General features: G+C 40.7%; 1 protein-coding gene across 6 annotated transcripts in view; it reads right to left on the reverse strand.

The window, feature by feature from the left end:
- Nucleotides 1–250: 250 nt before the first annotated feature.
- The window catches only part of DGKB (diacylglycerol kinase beta), a 690,527-nt gene continuing 668,937 nt past the window's right edge, over nucleotides 251–21,840 (reverse strand). For all 6 annotated transcript variants that reach the window (XM_062178201.1, XM_062178199.1, XM_062178197.1 and 3 more), the window contains one exon: nucleotides 251–358. In XM_062178201.1, coding sequence (XP_062034185.1) covers nucleotides 251–358 — 108 coding nt within the window. The remainder of the gene's footprint in view (nucleotides 359–21,840) is intronic.

The raw sequence follows: 21,840 nt of genomic DNA on the forward strand, positions 1-21,840 counted from the left end.
TTTATGGGGATGCATGCAACAAAAATAGGCAGTATTACTTCATGTATTTCTTCATGCAAAGATGCCTGTGACAACTGAGACAATAAATGTTCTAATAGCTGAGTTTCACATTTAAAAAAAAAAAAACCTGTTAAACCAACTCCATGGTTTTTGCATGAACAGGAGACTTGAAAGGGTTCAAAGATTCCAGCACACGTGTTCCATGGCCCAATTATGCTAATTGCATTTCTAAGGAGGAGATGATGCAGGATTATTCTTTGCTTCGGTTTCTTGTTCTCTTGACGAGGGAGCAGAATAACCCAGTTTTTGGAAGGGGGCCCATCAGCATTGGGGCTTGGTTCTTGTGTGTAATTTTTATCTGGGGGAAAAAAAGGAGAAGGAGAGAGAGAAAGAGAGAGAGAAAGAGGGTAGAGTAATCTCCAGACACAATGCCAGTTTCTGACAATCTCTTACCAGGCTAATAATGGTTCATGAGTTTTTGAAACACCACAAGTGTAAGACGGGCTTTCACAATGCCTCTTATGTCAAAAATATTAAAAGGGGAGCTGTGGATATGCACTCACATCATATTCCAAATCTCAGAATGCTGATGAAAAATAAAACTTAGCCGAAGGAATTTTAAGCACCATATTTACCCTAGCTTCACTTACAGTCAAATCAGAGAGCTGCCAAATCAGATTGCATGATTCTAAAGGATGAGTCCTGTTACTTGTGGCCCCTGTCCACCAGCCAAGTCCCTGTCTCAGGGACACCCCAACAAGAGGATGTGATTGGTACCGATGCAAATCCTATTCATTTGCTAATCATATTGTTTTCCCCTTTCCACACGAAGTACAAGGCTTCATTTAAAAAAAAAAAAAAGAAAGAAAGAAAAAACAATCATTACCGATGAAAGTCAGAAGCTAACAGGCATAAAAGGTCAGAGATGATGAACTCGTCTTTTAATTTGTTAATTAATTGGTAATAGAATAGAATCAAATATTGAAAAGCCTGCTTAAAACACTTGGAGAGACTGTTCTAAAACTACTCGTTTTGATTTCTTTGATATAAAACCACGAATCACCTTAAATGAGACAACCTTAAAGTAGATTATGCCTGCAATTTTCTCTAATTCAACTCTAAATTAGGGAAGACATTTTATGAATATATGCTATGCTCAGAGCTAATTGAAAGCAATTATCAAAGTGGCATTTTGTCTGTGACTTTAAGATACATTGTAAGATAATAAATGATTCTCATTATGTAATAAAAAGGTCATATCTTGCCTTTGGGCTACTGATGCTGAGAGTTTTTCAAAAGCAATCTGAGACATTTTCTTTAGCGAACTGCGACTAATACAAGAGCCATCGCTTATTAAATATCAGTTGTCACCTGTACAGCATCTGCATCAGAGATGAGTATTTCTTTCAGAAACACCAGCTCATTAAAAGCTGCAAAAAATTTATCTCTTAAAGTGCATGTCTGACATTTTCAAGCTAAAATGAATATCCTTCGCTTGTCACTCACTCACAGCAGTGAGACCAAAAAAAAAAATAAAAATAAAGGGTGTCACACGGACAGGATCATTACGGCTGGCAGTGGGGCATTCAGGAGATGGGGACTGACTTCACAGCCTGGAGAGAGAGGAGTAACTGGAAACTCTGAAAGAATGAAGTGCCTTTATTTATGTCTGTGGAAATCAGGTTATTCTGGAAAGATTCAGTGTTCTTTTTTCTTTTTTTTAATAAAAATCAATTGCACCTGTAAAAGGCCACACGAGGCTACACTGACCCCCAAACTCTCTGGATATCTGACTCGATTGTTATCTTGTGAACTGGGAAATTGCCAGTCAGGCTGTTAAGATGCCAGAAAGTTCCCCCATATGGAGACTGAAAATGGTCTCTGTCAGCTTCTTCTCTTAGAAATTCAGCTTTCGACTGCACGGCTGCACTGGTTATTAAACTCCTCTGAATCCTGGCTTTAGATGGGAGCCAACGCAGCACCATTCATTATTTATTCCATTCATGCAATGTATTGAGCTCCCACTATGCTTCAGACACTGTCTCAGGAACTTCCAATAAATATACAATGCACAATCTCTGTGCCTAAGAGATCACAATCCAGGGGAACAGGGGAATGGAAGAGGTGCGTTCAACGCTGACGCAGGAGGTTAAGCAGAAAGGCAGTGTTTTGGAATGCCAACCATGAAAATGAAGCCTTCTATATACAAATGTCATTTTGAAATGGGTACCTGGGGAAGCAGTTATCACATACTACTTGCATGATAACCTAGAGTCACACAGAACATTAGCAATTAAACAAAGAAAGTAGATATTTGTGATTCATAGTTGCTGGACTAAATCTGTTAGAGAGTATAATATTAGAACAATTAAGTAAATAAGGAAAGTAGTGTCAAATTATTTTTAAGACTTTGAAAGAAATCAATATTTCTATCCTTAAATTTTCAGTATATGACAAATCTGAGTCAAATTGCCACCTAATTATTTTCCATGATATTTTCTTCTTTGTGTTTTTAGATATTTGAATTTTGTTTGATCATGACTATACTTATACTGGAAATCCATTTTTTTAAAAAAGATTTATTTATTTATTTGAAAGTCAGAGTTAAACAGAGAGGAGAGGCAGAGAGAGAAAGAGAAAGAGAGAGAGAGAGAGAGGTCTTCCATCTGCTGGTTCACTCCCCAGTTGGCTTCAAAGGTCGGAGCTGGGCCGATCTCCTGGACCAGGAGCCAGAAGCTTCCTCTGGGTCTTCCCATGTGGATGAGGGGCCCAAGGACTTGAGCCATCTTCTACTGCTTTCCCAGGCCATAGCAGAGAACTGGATTGGAAGTGGAGCAGCTGGGACTTGAACCGGCACCCATATGGGATGCCAGCACTGCAGGCGGGGGTTTTAGCCACTATGCCACAGTGCTGGCCCTCCAGGAAGTCCATTTTTAAAAAAGTTTTCTTAACATTTATTTACTTGAAAAACAGAGATGCAGAGATGGGGGGATAGATAGAAGAGAGTTTGAGAGAGACAGGGAGTGAGAGAGAACACTTCCATCCACTGATTCACTCCCTAAATGGCTGCAACAGCAAAGGCTGGGGCAGGCTGAAACCAGATGTCAGGATCCAGGAGCTCCAGCCGGCCTCCTACATGGGTGGCAGGGGCCCAAGTATTCAGGCCATCTTTTGCTGCTTTTCCAGGAACATTAGCAGGGAGCTGTGTCAGAAGTGGAGCAGCTGGGACTTGAACTCCAGCGCTCATATGGGATGCCAGTGTTACAAGTATCTTAACTGCTGCATCTCAACAGCGAGCCCTGGAAATCCCTTTAAAATTGCCTGTTCATTCTTCTTTCAGTAATAGCACAGTTGGCCCTTCTGTGCTCTTGACACAATGAGACTCTGAACCTGTGTTACCGACTGGTACACAGTCCTTCTTGTCACCTTGTAAGCAGGTTACCAGCTGGCTTTATTTTTTTAAATCATCCATAACCTGTCTTTTGGCTGTTTCATCAGTCCTATCGTCAGAGTACACGGCTCTTTATTTAATCTGACTCTCTCTCTCTAAGAAATTTAACTGACCTTTTTTTTTTTTATCTGTTGTTTGTGGGAGTGAGAGATGACTCATGTTTCCCCTCCGTCAGGGGAGAGAGCATAGATTAAGCTGCATGGATCATCCCCTGTCTGTGCATCTGGTCAGAAATGGAAAGTAATTCAGGAAAGATGAGAACAAATCCAGCCCGTTGTGATTGTTGGTGGTGTCCTCAAGGGAAGCCCAGGTGTGAGCTTCAGAAGCTGTGGGGACTCTGGGGTAAGCTCAGGCTCCGGCTGCTCACGAGGCAGCCCGTGTCCTGCGCATTCAGTACTTGCATTCTCATCATCATCATTATTTAATTTGTATCCCCTAGAAAAATAACAGTGGCTATACAGCCCAACCTCAGAGACCTTGGAGGGTGCCAAGTTTCAGCACTCTGAGGACACAGATCCAGTGTTTGGCTCTCTTTGAGTGCCTCTACCTTCTCTGTTGCTCCAGGATACTCTTTAAGGTGCATTGGCTATGGGTAATGCACTTTGCAACTTGGGTTTGATTGTTTAGTTTCCAAGAGAATCTTGGTTACAACTGAGAGAGAATTGTGGCCAGTCATAAAAAAATGAGGAAGGATTATGGAAGTTGGAATGCTTGCATGAAGGAAGAACAGCATCATTTTAAAATGCAAGATAGGAGCAGGTGTCCTGGTGCTGCAGTCGTGGCCTCTGCTTCAGACACCTGCATCCCATATCGAGTTATGAGGATGGATGGAGTCCTGCATTTGCTTCCTATCTGGTTTCCTGCTGGTGCACACCCTGGGAGGCAGCAGGTGACGGCTCAAGTGCTTGGGTCTCTGTCACTCACGTGGGTGAGTTCCAAACTACTGATGTGAGCTTGGCTCAGCCCTGGTCATTGTAGCCACTTGGGGAATGATCCGCCATATGGAAGATCTCTCTCTTGCTCCTTTTCAGGTAAATAAAACTAACTAAATAAACTTAAAGAAATGCAAGATAAATATTGCTAGCAGTAGAATGCTGTTCCATAAAGGCCTTGATTTCCATTTTCATGTACTCCTTTGGAAAGTAACATGAATCAAGAAACCACTCTTACTGCCCTCCCTCGACTCTTTCTCTTTCTGCCCTTCTATTTCAATTATGATTTCCCACATCTAAAAATGTAATGATGAAAAAAACTGGTTTCACTTTTGCTTTGATAATTATTCAATATGAAAATAAATGTACACATTGCAATTGGTGATCAGATAAAAGATTATGATACGGTTTTCCTGTTTCCATTATCTTCTTAAAGTTGCATAGTGTGATGGTCCCACCACATTATCATGTTGTTAAAAAGAACTGTATAAATATACATAAGTATTATTTGTCGATTTAAAAATAATAAAAGGGGCTGGCACCATGGCACAGCAGATTAAGGAGCCGCCTGTGATGCTGGCATCCCATAGAACGCCTGTTTGAGTCCTAGCTGTTCATCTTGTCCATCCCCCTGCTAATGTGCCTGGGAAAGCAGCAGAAGACGGTTTGAGTGCTTGGGCCCCTGCCACAATGTGGGAGACCCAGTTGGAGTTCCAGGCTCCTGGCTTTAGCCTGGCCTAGCACCAGCCATTTGAGAAGTGAACCAGCAGATGGAAGATCTTTCTCTAACGCTGTCTCTCTTTCTCTATCTGTATTTCTGCCCCTCAAATACATAAAAGAAATCTTAAAAAAAAAACAGTAAAGGTAAAAATAGCAAGATTACTTGGCTCTTACTCTGTGCTGAGCTTAATGCTAAGTGCTTTATGCTCTTGACTCTCATTGTTTGCTTCATGTACCCTCTTTGAGTTGCTCTCAACCAAAGTCCACTCAAAAAATGTTCTTATTGAGGAGTGTAGAATTGAAGAGCTGTTTAGAAGAGTGAACAGTGATGTTGTATGATGTCATTAGACAATTATTTCTTGGTGTCCTGCCCCTTATTATCAAATATTCCCACCACCCATGTTTATGAAAAGTAGCGTTTCTCTTCCTCATGGACCTGAAGACCCTGCCCTATGACCTTCTCCAGGGGGCTACATCTACAAATTAAAAAGCTTATTAAAGTATTTTAGTACGATTGGAATGGAGGTAGAGCTAGTCTCTCTGAGGCATTCTGGTATCTACCATTAGAATAATGACTGTTTCATAATTTCATTTTTATGTTACCTAATTTTATCCTCCTAACCTGGCAGGTGTCAACACCCTTATTGTACACTAGGGGACAAAGAGGCTAACACAGTTACTGGAGCTTGTGAAACACAATCAGGCCAGCACGAGAGCCAGGTGTGAGAGTTCCACTCAATCTCCCAGCTCTCCTTGCTAACCCCCCCATCCCATGCTAGATACTTCTCTGGAGATCAGCCCCTCCCCTGCCCACTCTCTCTTTGCCAAGTAAATATCTATCCCTGGTTTACCTAATTGAAATCACACATTACTATCCAATTTTAAAGCATGGGAATAAAGAGATTATAAATGCTCTCAGAAACAAAAAGCGGGCCACTTACAGAGAAATAAAAATCAGCAGGGCAGTAGGCTTCTCAGAAATATTAGAGCTGGATGACAACAGAGAAACACCTTCCACTCGAAGCGAGGGTTAATTTTGTCCAAGAAGTCTATACTTAGACAAGGTATTGATTAAATGCAAGGGTAGAGTGAAGGCATATTCAATCGCAAGAGCATCTAGAGACTTTACCTCCTTATTTACCCTTTAATCATGGCTGTGGGTGTATTCCAGCCAAACCATTGAGTGACCTATGAAAGAAGTTTAAATATAGATAGAAATATAGAAATAAATGGAGAGATGAATCATAGATAGATATCGATGGGTAGAAATAAATAGGAGCTAGAGAGAGCAAGATAGAAAGAGATAGGATTCAACTGACGCCCAAGAAGACAGGTCTGCCAGAGACCTACGAGAAGGGTTTCAGCCATATAAAAAATGTGGATAACAGAGAAATTGACTCGCCTGAGGCCTTTTTTGAAAAAGGAAAATGAGAACTATTATGAGGATGACTTTTGCAAAGAGAAGAAAAGAGACTCTAAAAGCTTTATAGGACAGAAAATGTGATTCTGAGTCAGTATTGGTTCTACAATTGACATCACTTTTATGGTCTCAATGGTTATATGTTTTTATTGATTTAAACAAAAGTATTATATATTTCTTTTGGAAACCAGAACAACACAAGGGCTGCCTCCATTCACCATGTCCTGTCTGGGGATCTTTTGTGAGTTACTGTGATTCATTTCACTCATTCATACGGTAGTGATTTTAATGCACCGGCTCAGCAGCTTCTCGTAAGGACTCAATGAATCACTGCACCCCAAATGCTTAGGGTGCTACCAGGCACATAAAAAACACCCACTAAGTGTTAGTAAACAGAGTGGGAGTAAAGTGCAATTGTTGAAAGACGACCTTTCCACAGCTTCAAGTAAATAGAATACACCTGAAACTAATAACCAAAATGGCCATCAGAGCTTATTGTTTACAGACATGGAGTGACTTAGAGGAACAATAGCCTGAGATCAAAGTGCTTGCATCTGAGGACTGGCCTTCATGACACAGAAATGATGGGAAAAGAGGAAGGCGAATTTTCTTACAAGATATATATATGTATATATATATATGTATATATTTTATATATTACAATGTGTACATATATACAAGCTATATATTATTTAAAGTGCATCTATTTATTTTGGTACCAATGTTCCGTAACTTTGGTATTTTTATAGATGTTTAATTTATTTGAAAGCAGAGTGGCAGAGATAGAAGGAGAGCCACAGAGAGAGGGAGAGAGAGAGATGTTCCATTCCCTGGGTCACTCCTCAAATGGCCCAGAATAGCCAGGGCCGGGTCATACAGAAGCCAGGAGCCAGGAACTCCCCCGGGGGCTCACACATGGATTGCAAGGGACCAGGACCTTGGGCTGTCATCCACAGCCTTCCTAGGCACATTAGCCAGGAGATAAAAGTGGAAGCAGGACAGCTGCAACTTGAACTTGCCCGCAGATGTGGGATGCAGTCGTCGTAGCAAGCGGGAGCAGGTGGGCATAACCAGCTCTGCCACAACGCATCCCCTAAATAATTTCTAAAAAGCTCTGTGCCGGTGGTCTTCTTGCACACCAGTGTCACCCTTCTCCAAATGTGGTCCTCGGACCAGGAGCACTGATGTCACTGAAGTGCAGGCTCCTCAATGCCATCTGAGACCCTTTGCTGACTCTTGTCAGCTTAGTCTCCAGAGCCACAAGTGATTCACACGCATGCTGAATGAGCTACCACTGCCTTTGGTACTCACCACTTGCTTAAGAGCTAATAATACGTGCCTTAAGAGCTAATAATAATGCAAACGTATCTTGGATGTTGTTACTTGGATGTTATAAGGCAGGGAAACAGCAACCCACAAAGAACGTGAGCACAAACAGCAGGAGAAAGAGGAGAAAAATGAGAAAGAAGTGCCATCCAATGAGCGTTTTCAATCACTCTTCAGCGTGGCCTATTTCTCCTTTATTAACTGGGGGTAAACCTTCAGATGGTCTGGTCTGGGCTAGGCATGCCTCAGTTTGTTGCAAGAGCCCATGTGTAAGTGCTAGAAGATATTAAATTGTAGAATCTGAGACTAAATATGGAAATCCGACATTGGAGAGTGATGTTTCTCAGGAGAGTCATGTGATTTAAGCCGTGGGAACCATTTCTAGGAAGAGCTAGATAGTGAGTGTTTAGGCTATGGGGTCTTCCACCACCAAACTCTGCCTAATATTATAAAGAAAAGGCTGCCTTAAAATAAACCAGCAGTGGCCATATTCCAATACAACTTTACGAATGGAAGCTAATATTTTAATGTCATATAATTTCTACATTATAAAATATTACTTGTTTTGTGGAATTTTCTTTACCATTTAAAAATGTGAAAATCATTATTAACTCTTTTTTTAAAAACAGATCTATTCATTTATTTGAAAGGCAAAGTTACAGATAGGCAAAGGCAGAGGCAGAGGCAGAGAGAGAGAGAGAGAGAGAGAAAGAGAGAGAGAGGTCTTCCATCTGTTGGTTCACCCCCCAAATGGCTGCAATGGCCAGAGATTGGCTGATCCAAAGCTAGGAGCCCAGAGCTTCTTTCAGGTATCCCACATGTGTGCAAGGGCTCAAGGACTTGGGCCATCTGCTGCTGCTTTCCCAGGCACATTAGCGGGGGGCTGGATTGGAAATGGAGCAGCCAGGACTTGATCTGGCACCCATATGGGATGCTGGCACTGTAGGTGGTGGCTTTACCTGCCACGCTACAGTGCTGGCCCTGCAACTCTTAACTCTTTAGCTACAGCAAAAATAGGCAACTGGGGCCAGCACTGTGGCACTGTGTGTAAAGCCTCTGCCTGTAACCCCAACATCCCATACGGATGCTGGTTCGAGTCCCTGCTGCTGTACTTCCAATCTAGCTCCCTGCTAATGTGCCTGGGAAAGCAGTGGAAGATGGCTCAAATGCTTGGGCCCCTGCATTCATGTGGGAGACCTGGAAAAAACTTCTTGTCCAGCCATGACTGTTGTGGCCATTTGGAGTGTAAATTAGCAAATGGAAGATCTTTCTCTCTCTCTCTTTCTCTGTAATGCTACTTTTCAAATAAACAAACAAATCTTAAAAAAAAAAATAGACAGCTGGTCAGACTTGGCCCACAGATCTCAACTTTCCAATTCTAGATAATTAAACATTGAAAATCAATATTGAACTATGAGGCATAATGTAGAACAAATGTATTTTAGTTTAAAATCACAATGCATTGTGTCCATAGGTAAAAGTGGAAATAATTTTCTAGGGTATTCTTTGCTATGTATCATCATTCATAATTCAGTTCATGAAAACTTTGAATTACAATATACATCAGCATTCCTCAGTCTTGGTAGTACACCAACTAATCAAATTTGGCTTCAATGAATAATCACTGTCATTGATTCTCCTTGCTTTTCACCAGGGTGGGCTTCACAGTACTGTGGTCCTTAGAAAGTATCTCAGCAGGTAGAATTTTCTTCTTAAATCTTCTCCTTATTTCTAGCCAAAATTTGTGTTTTCTGTTTCATCTCTTTAAGACTTAATTATCATTGGAGGCATTCAGTTACCCTAAAATGAATGGAGTTTTCAGAGCACTATAAATGCCATAAGATGTCTATGGGGACAGTTTAATTTAGCAATTATCTGGAACATTAAGAGCTACCTAGCATAGGCTGGAATAAGATTGTCTCCTTCCAATAATGGAAGCCATTTTTGAATTCAAGCATGTAGCTGAGCCATATGACAGCAGGAATAAAGAGCATGCTACATTTTTCAGGTTCATAACTGCCAAAAAAAGCGAAGTGATGACACCTAACCATTTTCTCAGGTTCCTTCCTAGTTTCTTTATGATTCCAGCCATTATTTTTCTGGAACAGTGATAATTTCCAGATTTTATGATCAAGGTTTTGATCTAACATCAAATCCAGAGAATTCATTGTGAAGATTTAAAATAAAATCTGTGAAAAATGAGGTTGAGAGGTTTCCCTACTTGATGAAATTCCCTGGGATTTTAAATAGGTATGGAAAATCCAAAACTTTTTCCTGGAATGGAGGCTAATTGGTCACACCTAGGGAAAATATGCATACCTGGACTTGAAATGTCTTAAAGATATAAATTTTGTGTTGCTTTCCCAAATATTTTTTTATTCTTCTATGGTAACTGCCAAGGAAGGTCAAAGACATTTTTAAAGCATTTTAGTTATTTCCATGTCTCCATGGTGAAATTATACCCATACCTTTAATACAGTAACTGTTTATCTTTTTCTGGGACATCTTTAAATCTTCGCCCATATGGAAAAAAAAAATAAAATGAAACAAAGCAACACGGAAAAATCCTCTGCTCCTTGGAGTCAGCTTTGTGGTGCTTCCAACACCTGCATCCCATATCAGAGTGCTGGTTCACGTCCCAGCTGCTCTGTGTCATCCAGATCCCTGCTTACAGGTCTGGAAGAGCAGCAGAGAATGGCCCAGGTACTTGGGTCCCTGACACCATTGGTTCCTGGCTTCAGCCTGATTCATCCCTGGCTGTTGTGGCCAATTAGGGAGTGAACCAGAGGACGAAAGATTCTCTCTCTCTCTCTCTCTCTCTCTCTCTCCCTCTCTCCCTCTCCATCTGTGTCACTCTACCTTTCAGATAAATAAATCTTAAAAAAAAATTCTCCCCCCAGACTGTAACCAAAAAATATTCACAGCTTGGGGTTCTCCCTTCCTTAACGAATACTATTTCATAGGACACTTCCTGTTTGGTGTTCATGCAGCATAGAGGTCAAGGATATGGAAGTGAGTTGAGGCTTTGATTCCCCCCTTGGCCACTGCTCAGCTGTAAGACCTTGGCTAAGCCATCTCGAGCTTTTGAGCCTCAGTTTCCATTTCCTGGAGCGTTCTACCAGTACACATTTTGTATGACTGTTGCAAACACCACAAGACACCATGTACGCCATATATGTGCTTCGTAGATGCCATCCATGCTCTACAGAGCAATTCTATGAAACGAGGCTTTCTGGATTGCTTGGGTGGCATTGGGAGGTGGCATATTAGGACCATTTGCCTTCTTTCTGAAGCACCTGGCAGCATTCCTACTGTGTGCCAAGACTCCACTTCTAAGATCAGTGTGTGGCATCTGCTCACCGCCATCCCCCAGAGCACTTTCTAGAAGTTCACTCTGTTTTATTATCACACGCTTCTTTAATGGTCCCATTCCTAGACTCTTTGTGAAGCATCACAGTGCTGGTCTTAAAGACCCTCACTCAGTGTTAAACTGTTTCATGGCAATCCAGTTGGACATGAATGCCACGTTGTGACTTCCTACCCATGAAACCCTCCCCTTGTGTAGTGTAACGCTAATGGACACTGCCAGTAGTGTGCAGGATATGGATCAAGGAGCACAATTTAGTGGAGCCCATATCAAGCAGAAAGGAAAATACCTGATGGCTTTCCAGATTCTTCTGTCTCAAGGAATTGTTCCATCACTGATACAGTTGCTCAGGATGCCTCCCAAATCGGGATCACCCTTGCCATCTTTTCCTTACGTCCAATAACCACTCTATGACTCAGTCTGATCAATTTAACCCAAACATCTCTTATCTGTCTCCTCTTTTATCTGTCTACTACTCTCTCTAGACCTTAGAACAATTACCAAAGTCCCCTCAACAGGCATTCCATTTCCCACCTGGAATGATTTGTCACCATGCAGAACGCGGCACAGCACTCTCCTGCTTCAGCCCCTCCATCCCACAGGTCTCTTAAACCAAAGCTGAAACCCTCCTGTGGGCTTCAAGATCCCACGGCTCTGCTTCCCACTGGCTCACCTGCTTCAGCCCACACATCTCTCCTCTCTGTTCCACGGCTGCCATGCCTTCTTTCAGATCTTTGCACATGCTGCCCTCTTTTGCACACTGTGCTGTTGTCTCTGAACAGGGCACTCTTCCCTCCCTTTGTGCCCAGTCATGTCCTTCTTATCTTGCAGTTCTCTGGTCCATTTTGAGTTCCTTTGAAAGCATTCCTGTACCTTCTTTGATGAGATCAAACCCTTCTATTATCCTTCTCTTGGAACCATTGTACCATGGTGCCATTGCATCCTGGTTCACAGTACCGAGAATCTTTCATTCACAGACCTTACATCACTACTGAGATTTTATATTTGTGTGACTGACTCATGTATACTTGCACTGGGCTCAGAAATCATGCCCTGTTTTGTTGTGCTTTGTCTTTTTGCCCTTGTAATACTCTAGGACAACATGCTGGCACTTTATCAACGCTCTGCCTTATTTATAATGCTTTATCAATAAGCATTTGCACAGATGAATCACAGGTATTCTTCACTTGGCTTGGATAAAAAGTTGCATTCCTGTCTTAATTTTTATTTATTGCTTTGAAAATTCTGTTTAATAACATCTATTTTGTTCATCTGCTAGAACTGTCATGAGGGTGATGTAAGACAATATGCTAAAATTCTTTGAGTTTTTAAAGTCTCCTAAAAATGAAACCTCTTGCAACTGTGTTTGAATAGTCAAGGAAATAAAAACAGTAAATTTAATTTTATTCAGTTTACTTTTTTCAACAACTTTTAAGTTCAGATTTTTATTTGAAATTTGCCATGCTTCCCAGGAAGATTCCTTTCAATACCAGATCAGTTCTTCATTAGTGGATAAGAAATTCACTCTTCAAAATTTTAAATAATTCCTATCGATGCCTTTTAAGAAACAGCTTAGAACATGTTAGCTTTATTTTCTAATTTAATACACAGAATCAGAAGAAATAAAGAAGGAGGTAGACATGATCAGAAGGCAAATGTGAAAGAAATGGTTGGCTCAGCCTCATGGGTCCATCATAAGGGCAATATCCAGTTTTGAAAGACATTAAATCTCTGTTAATCTGATGATATTCACCCAATGGGAGTCTACTGCCAACCCTACCCATTGTAGAACAAGACACTCAATTAGGTGTGAACATTGGTCTACTTGAAATGCAATGACAGAATTCTATGAGGTGCATATGATTCTCTAACTTTTAGAATATTCAGTCTCAGATCACATCAATATAAACACATTTATATTATAGATTTGGCACATTTCACGTTTAATTGTTGCCCTTAGGTATTTTTGGACCCCGCTGTCAAATTTGGGTTGCAAATTCCTATCAAAGAATATGAGAGACACTACTATCTTTAAGCTGATATGAAATTAATTTTTTAAAATAAAACTAACGACTGAATTAATTCAGATTTGAAAATATAGAATAAAATCCCAATTTAGGTTTACATACAATATTTAAATTGAATGTTGTAAATTACAAAAAGGCAAGTGTCACTGTAAACAAAACATTAGGATGATAACTTTTAAAACTTAATCTAGCAAGAGAAATATCCTTACAATGTTTGGAGCAAAACGTAAGAAAATCTAATCAAGTTTGGCATTAATTTAGAGCTAATAATGTACTTCTGTATTGTCCCTAAGTAGTGTGATGTCATCCAGGTTGATCTGTGCACATTATGGTGTTATCATAACTTTAAAACATACAGAAAAAAATGACAGAGCTGCAAGATTAAAATAAATGATTAATGGTATTTTTTCCATGTTTTGTACTAATAGGCATTACTGAGCCTTTAAATTAATAGAGCTGTCAAGCTCCTGTGCGTTACAGATCCAGCAATGAACCAAAATGGAAATTATCTATTCTAGAGACACCTACAGATGACACTTTGGAATATTTTAAATTTTAATTAGTAGGTGCAATTGTTTTGTTCCTCTGTAACCACTGCAAATTAATTGGAAATTAGTCACAACCAGTGCTTTTTATTTTTTTTAGCAACATGAAATGAAAAGAATGGTGCTTTACACTTGAACATTCTTGTTTGGGGCGGAGAGCACACATGCAGTAAATTGCACTGTCAATTACAAAAACAACAACTGTTGTGAAATTAGGAAAAATTATGCACAGGTAAACAAAACTAATTAATGCATAAGTAACAGGGAACACACAAAATAGTGCCCAACTAAACACCAACGTGTCAGTCTGGAAAAAATTAAGACTTGGAAATGGAAATTTATGCAAAAAGCATTTACCAATTATGACTTAGGTAAAGGGTGCTACTACTTTATGTTTCATTTAACTGTTTGGGGGGTTTCACCACCACTCAAGTCTTGGATCAGACACCCACAAGCACAGCAGTCTGCCTATTTAAATATGTTTTAAGACACAGAAGACTATTACATTTCTGTTCCCCAAAATATCAAAATTAAGGCACACTAAATAATAAACTGCATCATTTCCTTCTTAAAGAATTCTCCTTTTTCTGTGTTAAACATTAGGTAAAATGCAATTTCCCAGAACATCCCAAAAATATCCATTCTCTACATCTACCTGTTAAGCATTTTCTCGCTGATAATTTATGGGTTACTCTTCTTTCACAGCTAAATACACACACACATACACACACATTCAATCCCTTTTAGTTTCTTTCCTTCTAAAATAAGCCATTAGAACAGCTTAAGAATCTTGAAAAATGTTGTGTCTACCAAATCAGCAGTGTTAAGTTGCAATAGCTGTGTACATTTTAATGAGAAAATAATATTATCAAATTTTTAAAACAAGACTAATTTCCAGGAAATGAATGTGGTACATTTTTAATAATATTTAGTTCATTGATTTAATGCGAAGGTCCTGGGAGATTCATGAGTTAGGTAAATCTGGAGATCACTTTCCTAGCACTAGTCTATTGTGGATGAATTTTCACATTTCTTTATTTTTAGACAGTTAATGAAGATGTCAGGGTGGGTGTTTGGTGTAGCAGTCAAAATGCAGCTTGAGACACCGTAGCCCTTACTGGAGAGCCTGGGTATGGGTCCCAGCTCCCCTCTGGGTTCCAACTCCCTGCTAATGCACACCTGGGGAGGCAGCAGGTGATGTCTCCACTGCTTGGGTCCCTGCCATACCCACAGGAGATCTGGATAGAGATTTTGGCTCTTGGCTTTGCCCAACCCAGGCTGTTGTGGGCATTTGGTGAGTGAACCAGTGGATGGAAAATCTCTCTCTCTCTCTCTCTCTCTTTTTTTTTTTTTTTTTGACAGGCAGAGTTAGACATTGAGAGAGAGAGAGACAGAGAGAAAGGTCCTCCTTCTGTTGGTTCACCCCCCAAATGGCCGCTATGGCTGGTGCGCTGCGCCAATCCAAAGCCAGGAGCCAGCTGCTTCCTCCTGGTCTCCCATGCGGGTGCAGGGGCCCAAGCACTTGGGACATCCTCCACTGCCCTCCCGGGCCACAGCAGAGAGCTGGACTGGAAGAGGAGCAACCGGGACTGAATCCGGTGCCCCAACCGGGACTAGAACCCGGGGTGCCGGCGCCGCAGGCGGAGGATTAGCCAAGTGAGCTGCGGCGCCGGCCTGCCTCTCTCTCTCTCTCTCTCTCTGTCTCTCTGTCTCTCTCTCTCTTTCTCTCGTGTGTGTGTGTGTGCGTGTGCGTGCGTGTGTGTGTTTGTGTCAGTGTTTCTCCCTCTGCCTTTAAGATAAAGAAAAAACTTAAAGGTGTCAAATATGATGAAATGATGTTCTTTTTCAGTGTTAATTTACCTTGAAATGATAATAGAAAAACAATAGCAATCATTATATTTTCTGCAACACATTGGCCAAATCTCAGAAAGATGTCGAATTTTGTTCTACCACAGCGGGTGTTGTGGCACAGTGGGTAAAGAGGCTGATGTGATGCCAACATCCCAAATCAGTCCCTGCTGTCCTGCTTCTGATCCAGCTCCGTTCTAATGCCCCACGGAAAACATCAGACGATGGCCGAAGTGGTTGGCCCCTGTTATCCAAATGGGAGACCCAGGAGGAGTTCTGGGCTCCTGGCCTCAGCCTGGCCCAACCAGGCTGTTGCAACCATTTGACAAGTGAACCAGCAGACAGATGATCTCTCTCTCTCCCCCTCTCTCTCTTTCAGATTGACAGATAAATCTTAAAAATTTTTTCCTACCATAATATAACATGGATTTAACCTTTTTGTTTCTTTAAGAATCAGTGTTACAGGGAAGTTAGTCTAAATTATGAAAAAGATGAACATTCAAGTGCATTATTAAATACAGTAATGAGTAACATGAGCCTTGGTATAATTCACATTTTCTTACGGCTGCTGAATGTTCTCTGTAGCAATTTTCAGTAACACTTCCATATTGTTTTGTGATTTGTAGGTAACTAGTTTTAGGAATAAGAAAACAGCGTGGGGAGGATTAAATAACTCTCTCAAGCCCTTAAGTCTCTAATGTGATGCGACCACAGCCTGAACTTTTGGCTCATTGATGTTTTCTGTACATTTGGAGTGACTAGCCCTAACTGTGATCTGGCCCTGAGAAATAACTGTAATTGTGCTTCACTGTTTTTTTAACCCTTTCTCCTTACAGAAACCCCATAAGACTCTGCTTTTAAGGAGTGAAAAATATTTTTAACCTCAGACTTTATTGGATTTCTCCTAAAGAGCTCAAAAATTTTACTATTTTACTATTTCAGTTGCAGATGTCGGCTTGCTCTAAGTAGTTTTAAAATTAGTAAGACATAGAGTAGATTTTAAGTGAAATGCTGATAAGTAGAAATTTTAATAAAATGGCACAGATCCTGTAATAAGAGAATAGGAAGGCTGCACAACTTTGAAGGCTATGGCACTTCCAAATTGGTTTTTCACCCCAAGTCTGTCATTAGTTAAAGTAAGTAGTAAGGATAAGCAGCTCCATGTGCCTTAAAGAAAGACAGGGAGTTAGCACTTCACCTCGTGGTTAAGACCCTTGCATCCCACATCAGAGGGCCTTGGTTTGAGTCCTCACTCTGGCTCCTGACTTCAGATTCCTGCAAATATAGACCCTGAGCTTAAATAATTGGGTTCCTGCACCCACATGGGAGATATGAACATTTTCAGGTCCCAACTGTGACTTGGCTCAGCCATGACCTTCATGGATATTTGGAGACTGAACTAGTGGAAGGGGGCTCTCTGCCTCTCTGAGTCTCTTTTCCTGTCAAAGAAATAAAATAGTTTACCAAAGTGGAAAAAGGTAAATTATAGTTATTTTCCAACTTCTCAAATTTTCCCTCATTCTCTCTATAAATCCTTCTCTGTATTAAAATGTAGGCTTCAGTAGCTTCTTTATCAGAAAACCCAGTTCTACCTCCAGGGTGACTTTAAATATACTTATTGCAACTTTGACTAATAATATAAAGCATTCTAGGCATATAAACTATGGAAAAAGCAACCCATGCCTGTTGTATTTTCTAATAGAATATTATGTAGCGTGCTCACTGAATTGGTGTTCCCAAATAAAGAGAGAGATTCTCATGATATTCAACGGGGCTATTGAAAAGTCCTTTACAACATGTCTTTTGGAAGCGGCTGACTTAGCCTGCCACGTGTCAGTGCTTTGTATTTGGTCTGCTGAGGTTAGAACCGTCGAGGACACATAAAGTATAAAGCAGTCCTTTGGACCAGCTGCTAGTTTTATACCTATATTCCTTTACTCATCACCATGCATTTCAGAAAGCGTCAAAAACACCCATTTCCTCCTCTGAATGATTTATCCTTATGCAAACAAGCTTAATGGTCTGATGACAAGCTTAGGAGTATAAAAACAAGCGAGGGACAGGCCTACTCATGTAACTCTGCTTCCTCACTGTGGACAATCATCTAACCCCACTCCACACTTTAAAGTCTTCCTTACTAACAGATAACGAACTTACAATAGTCTCATAATGCCCTTGTCTATAAAATAATCTAAAAAAATATTCCTGTGGTCATGTATCTCCTTATTGGTCCAGAGAGATACCTAAAAACATAATTTTATCCTTATGCTTGTTTGAGGAATTATTTTTCTTTCAAACAATGAAGCAGATGCTTTCTCAGACTGCTTAAAGGTAGGACACAGAGTGGGGATAAAATGAAATTTTCTCCGAATTATTGATATAATGCCTATGTAGTAGAATGATTTACTGCTTTTGTAAGAGAGGAAGTACAGTTAGACTGAAATCTTCCATTCCACGGATATAGTACCTCTAGCTGATATGCTACCCCAGTGGAAAGAATTTAGGCAGATCTCAAAATAGCCATAAGCCATAAAAGGCGTGTAAGGGGGTGGTCCTGCTTGCTGTGAAGAGGGCCCTGCATCTGCCCACTGAACACAGCTACAAACCCTGCAGAGAACACGTGTGCTAGCTCAGTGCCGATGTTGAAAAGTGAACACTAGCAGTAGATGTGGGAACACGAGACCATGAAGTGCTCCAAGCCAGAGAGGAGTTTAGTAGTTTTTCCTTCTTTCTCATACTTCCTTACCCAGAATTTGAAAATTTATACCAGGTATAGAGAGAAACCTCCAAGAAAAAATCCTCCAAGAGGAGGGGGAGACCTTTAGGTCAGAGAGAATAGGAGAAATAACCAATTTTATTTGTTTTCTTCTCACCTTGTCCCTCTCATCTCAGTTCTCTGGCAATTCCATGGTAGCAGCTGGAGCCTAAAACTCCAAGAAGGAGGGGAGAGATGTTTTCTCTGATTAGAGATACCATGGTCTCTGAATGGGAATGGAGGCCGACTGACGTGTTCTCTGTAGGACCCCTTATGAAACAGGGCCATGGAAGTGGAAGCTATTTCAGGAACTACATGGCAAAGCAGGGAAATTGCAGTCTTTATTCTGGCCAAACATTGCATAAATAGCAGAGCGACTCTGGGGAGGAGAGACCTCAAGAAAGCTATTGGATAAGCCTGTTTGTGTTTTCCTGAGTTTGCCCACGGAGGATTCAACCTTACAAAGCATACTCAGGACTCTGAGAACCAGACTAGAGGAGAAACCACCATGACCAAGTTTCCAAACAGGCTTCCGGGTCTTTTAAATAAGAGATCTGAGTAACACTGCAGCAACTTTGAAAATTGAACTGATACTGGAACCACAACTCATAGAAGAGAGATTAGTATTTCTGATCAGAATCTAACCATCAGATACCTGCTTAAATAAAAACAATAATAACAGCAACATATCAATATTCCCCCACAGTAGTTAAACAACACTGAGTCTTTGACAAAATTTTATTGATTGATTTATCTATTTATCTGAAAGAGAGGGTGAGTGTGGGCGAGAGAAAGTTCCTATCCACTGGGCTCACTCTCAAAAACCCAGTAATAGCTCTGTGTTAGGGGTTAAAGCAGGGAGGTGGGATCCTAGAACTCAATCCAGGTCTCCAACATGGATGATAGAGGCCCAATTACTTGAGCCACTACCTGTTCCTACTACGGTGTGCATTAACAGGAAGTTGGAATCAGGATCAGAGACAGAGATTGAACCCTGGCAATCTGACTTGGAATGCAAGAATTTTGAATGATTTCTGAATCATTAGGCCAAATTACCACCCCATTAAATCTTATACCATGATATTTAAAGTTTTAGGGGCAGCATGTTAAAGCCCTGGGCTGTAGCACCAGCATCCCCTGTGGGCGCCTGTTCAAGTCCCAGCTGCTCCTCTTTCAATACAATTCCCTGTTAGGCCCTGGGAAAGTGGTAGAAGATGGCCTAAGTACTTGGGCCTCTGCACCCAGATGGGATACCCAGAAGAAACTCCTGGCTCATGGCTTTGGATAGGTCCAGCTCTGGCCGTTGTGGCCTTTTGGAAAGTGAACCAGGATGAAAGTCCTTTCTCTCTGTCTCTCTCTCTCTCTCTCTTTCTCTCTCTCTCTCTCTGTAACTCTGTTTCTCAAATAAATAAAATTTTTTAAAAATTAAAAAATAATTCTCAACATTTGAACAGCCAGAAACATCTCACAGGTGCACATGGGGAAAGATAGCCAGTCATGCAAACTTAGCTAATGCCACTGTTGGAATGAACAAGAATTACTTAGCAGCAATTATAATCATGCTTCAAGAAGGAATAGCAGACACTCTTGACATAAAGGATAGAGCATCTCATGTGAGAAACAGAAGAATATTTTAAAAAAGAATCAATTGGAGACTCTACAACTGAAAAATACAATAATCGAACTAACAAATTAACTGGATAGCATCAATAACAGAATGGAAGAGAAAAAAATTTCAATGAACTTGAACTAGATTAGCTGTTACTATCCAATATGAACAATAGAAAAAAAAGAGGGAAGAAAAAAATGCACAGACTAGGAGACCTATGAGATCATACATCAGGTGTCTAAAATGCATCATCTGAATTTTTAGGAATAGATAAAGAATGTGGTGTAGAGAACAAAATTTGAAGAAATAATGATTGAGAACTTCCCAATTTGGAAAAACAAAAACCCACTGATTCATGCAACTCAGAGAAACTTAAACAAGATAAGCTCAAAGAAATCCATGACCAGACTCATTGCAATTACGCTGTAAAAACAAAAGACTAAGAAAAAAATCCTGATATCAGCCTTAGAAAAATGCCACATTACATTTTGCAGAGAGATGGTTCAAAGGACTGTGGCTTTCTCATAAGCCATATTATGTAAGAGACACTACACAAGGCATAGGGGGAAACAACTAAAGCTGCATCATAAAATGTTTACAATTAAGTCTGAAGAGCTGGACACACGAACACATAGCTGAGAAACAGGACTGTGAATTGAGATGCCATTAGGAAGACATCAACAGAGACTCACTGGAGCACAATGGATCAGGCAAATATTTCAGACAGAAGGGAGCTAAAAAGGCTTCCTGAGGAAATGGCTTCTAAGCTTGGCATTGAAGGAAGAGATTTATTTTATTTTTAGTATGTATGTATTTATATCTGATCATCACCCAGAAGGGTTTTAAAGTAACTTATAAAAATACATATATCCAACAGAAGGGAATAATTAATTCAAGCAATCCGAGTGAAGGCAAAAAAATTAAGTACATAAAATAATAAACCATGGGTGAGATTAGTAGGAAGAAATGCAAACCATGGGTCCTAGGGAGCTGCTGGAACAAGGTGCAGATTTGCTGGCAGCCTGTCTGGAGGCCAGAGGAGTGAGTCTATTTCTAAACCACAACAGAGGAAATGGGGATTTTATGCACAAAGGAAGTGGAATGAGCAGAACTCCTCTGGGAAGTGGTCCCTATGGAGCAGTACAGGCTGGTGCCAGCCCTGGGAGAATAATTTAATGTCATGACAACGATTCTTTGCAAAAATCAAGCAGAATTAAATTTTGGGATTGAAATTCAGGATCCTCGTAGTTTTGTTGTTGGGAAGTCTTCCTGGCAGCAGTGCAATGGACAGATTCAACTATAATGGAAGGCACAACATAATGTACCTTATTTTTTTTAAAGGCCTGTTTTATTTATTTGAGAGTCAGATTCAGAGAGAGAATGAGAGACAGACAGACAGAAATCTTCAGTCTGCTGATTCACTCCTCAAATGGCCAGAACAGCTGGGGTTGGGCCAGGCCAAAGCCTGGAGTCTAGAACTCCATCCAGGTTTCCCACACGGGTACAGGGGCTCATGGATTTGGGCCATCATCCGCTGCTTTCCCAGGCACATTAGTAGGGAGTTGGATAAGAAGGGGAGCAGCCCGGGCTCAAACTAGCACTTATTTGAGATTCCGGTGTGGCAAGTGGTTTAACCTGCTGTGCCACAGCACCAGTCCCAACACATTTTCAAAAGAGGAAGAATATAAATTATTGTGATAAACGACAGAGTTGTAACTGATTCCTAATATCAGAGGTGCCTCAGGGCTCTGAAAACTTTGATCCTGTGAGGTAGCAAAGCTTTGTGACTGAGAGAGAAGACCACAGAGCTCTGGAGGAAGGCCTGCTTCAGTCTCCTACT

Source organism: Lepus europaeus, chromosome 20, assembly GCF_033115175.1.
Source record: "Lepus europaeus isolate LE1 chromosome 20, mLepTim1.pri, whole genome shotgun sequence".
NCBI lineage: Eukaryota > Metazoa > Chordata > Mammalia > Lagomorpha > Leporidae > Lepus > Lepus europaeus.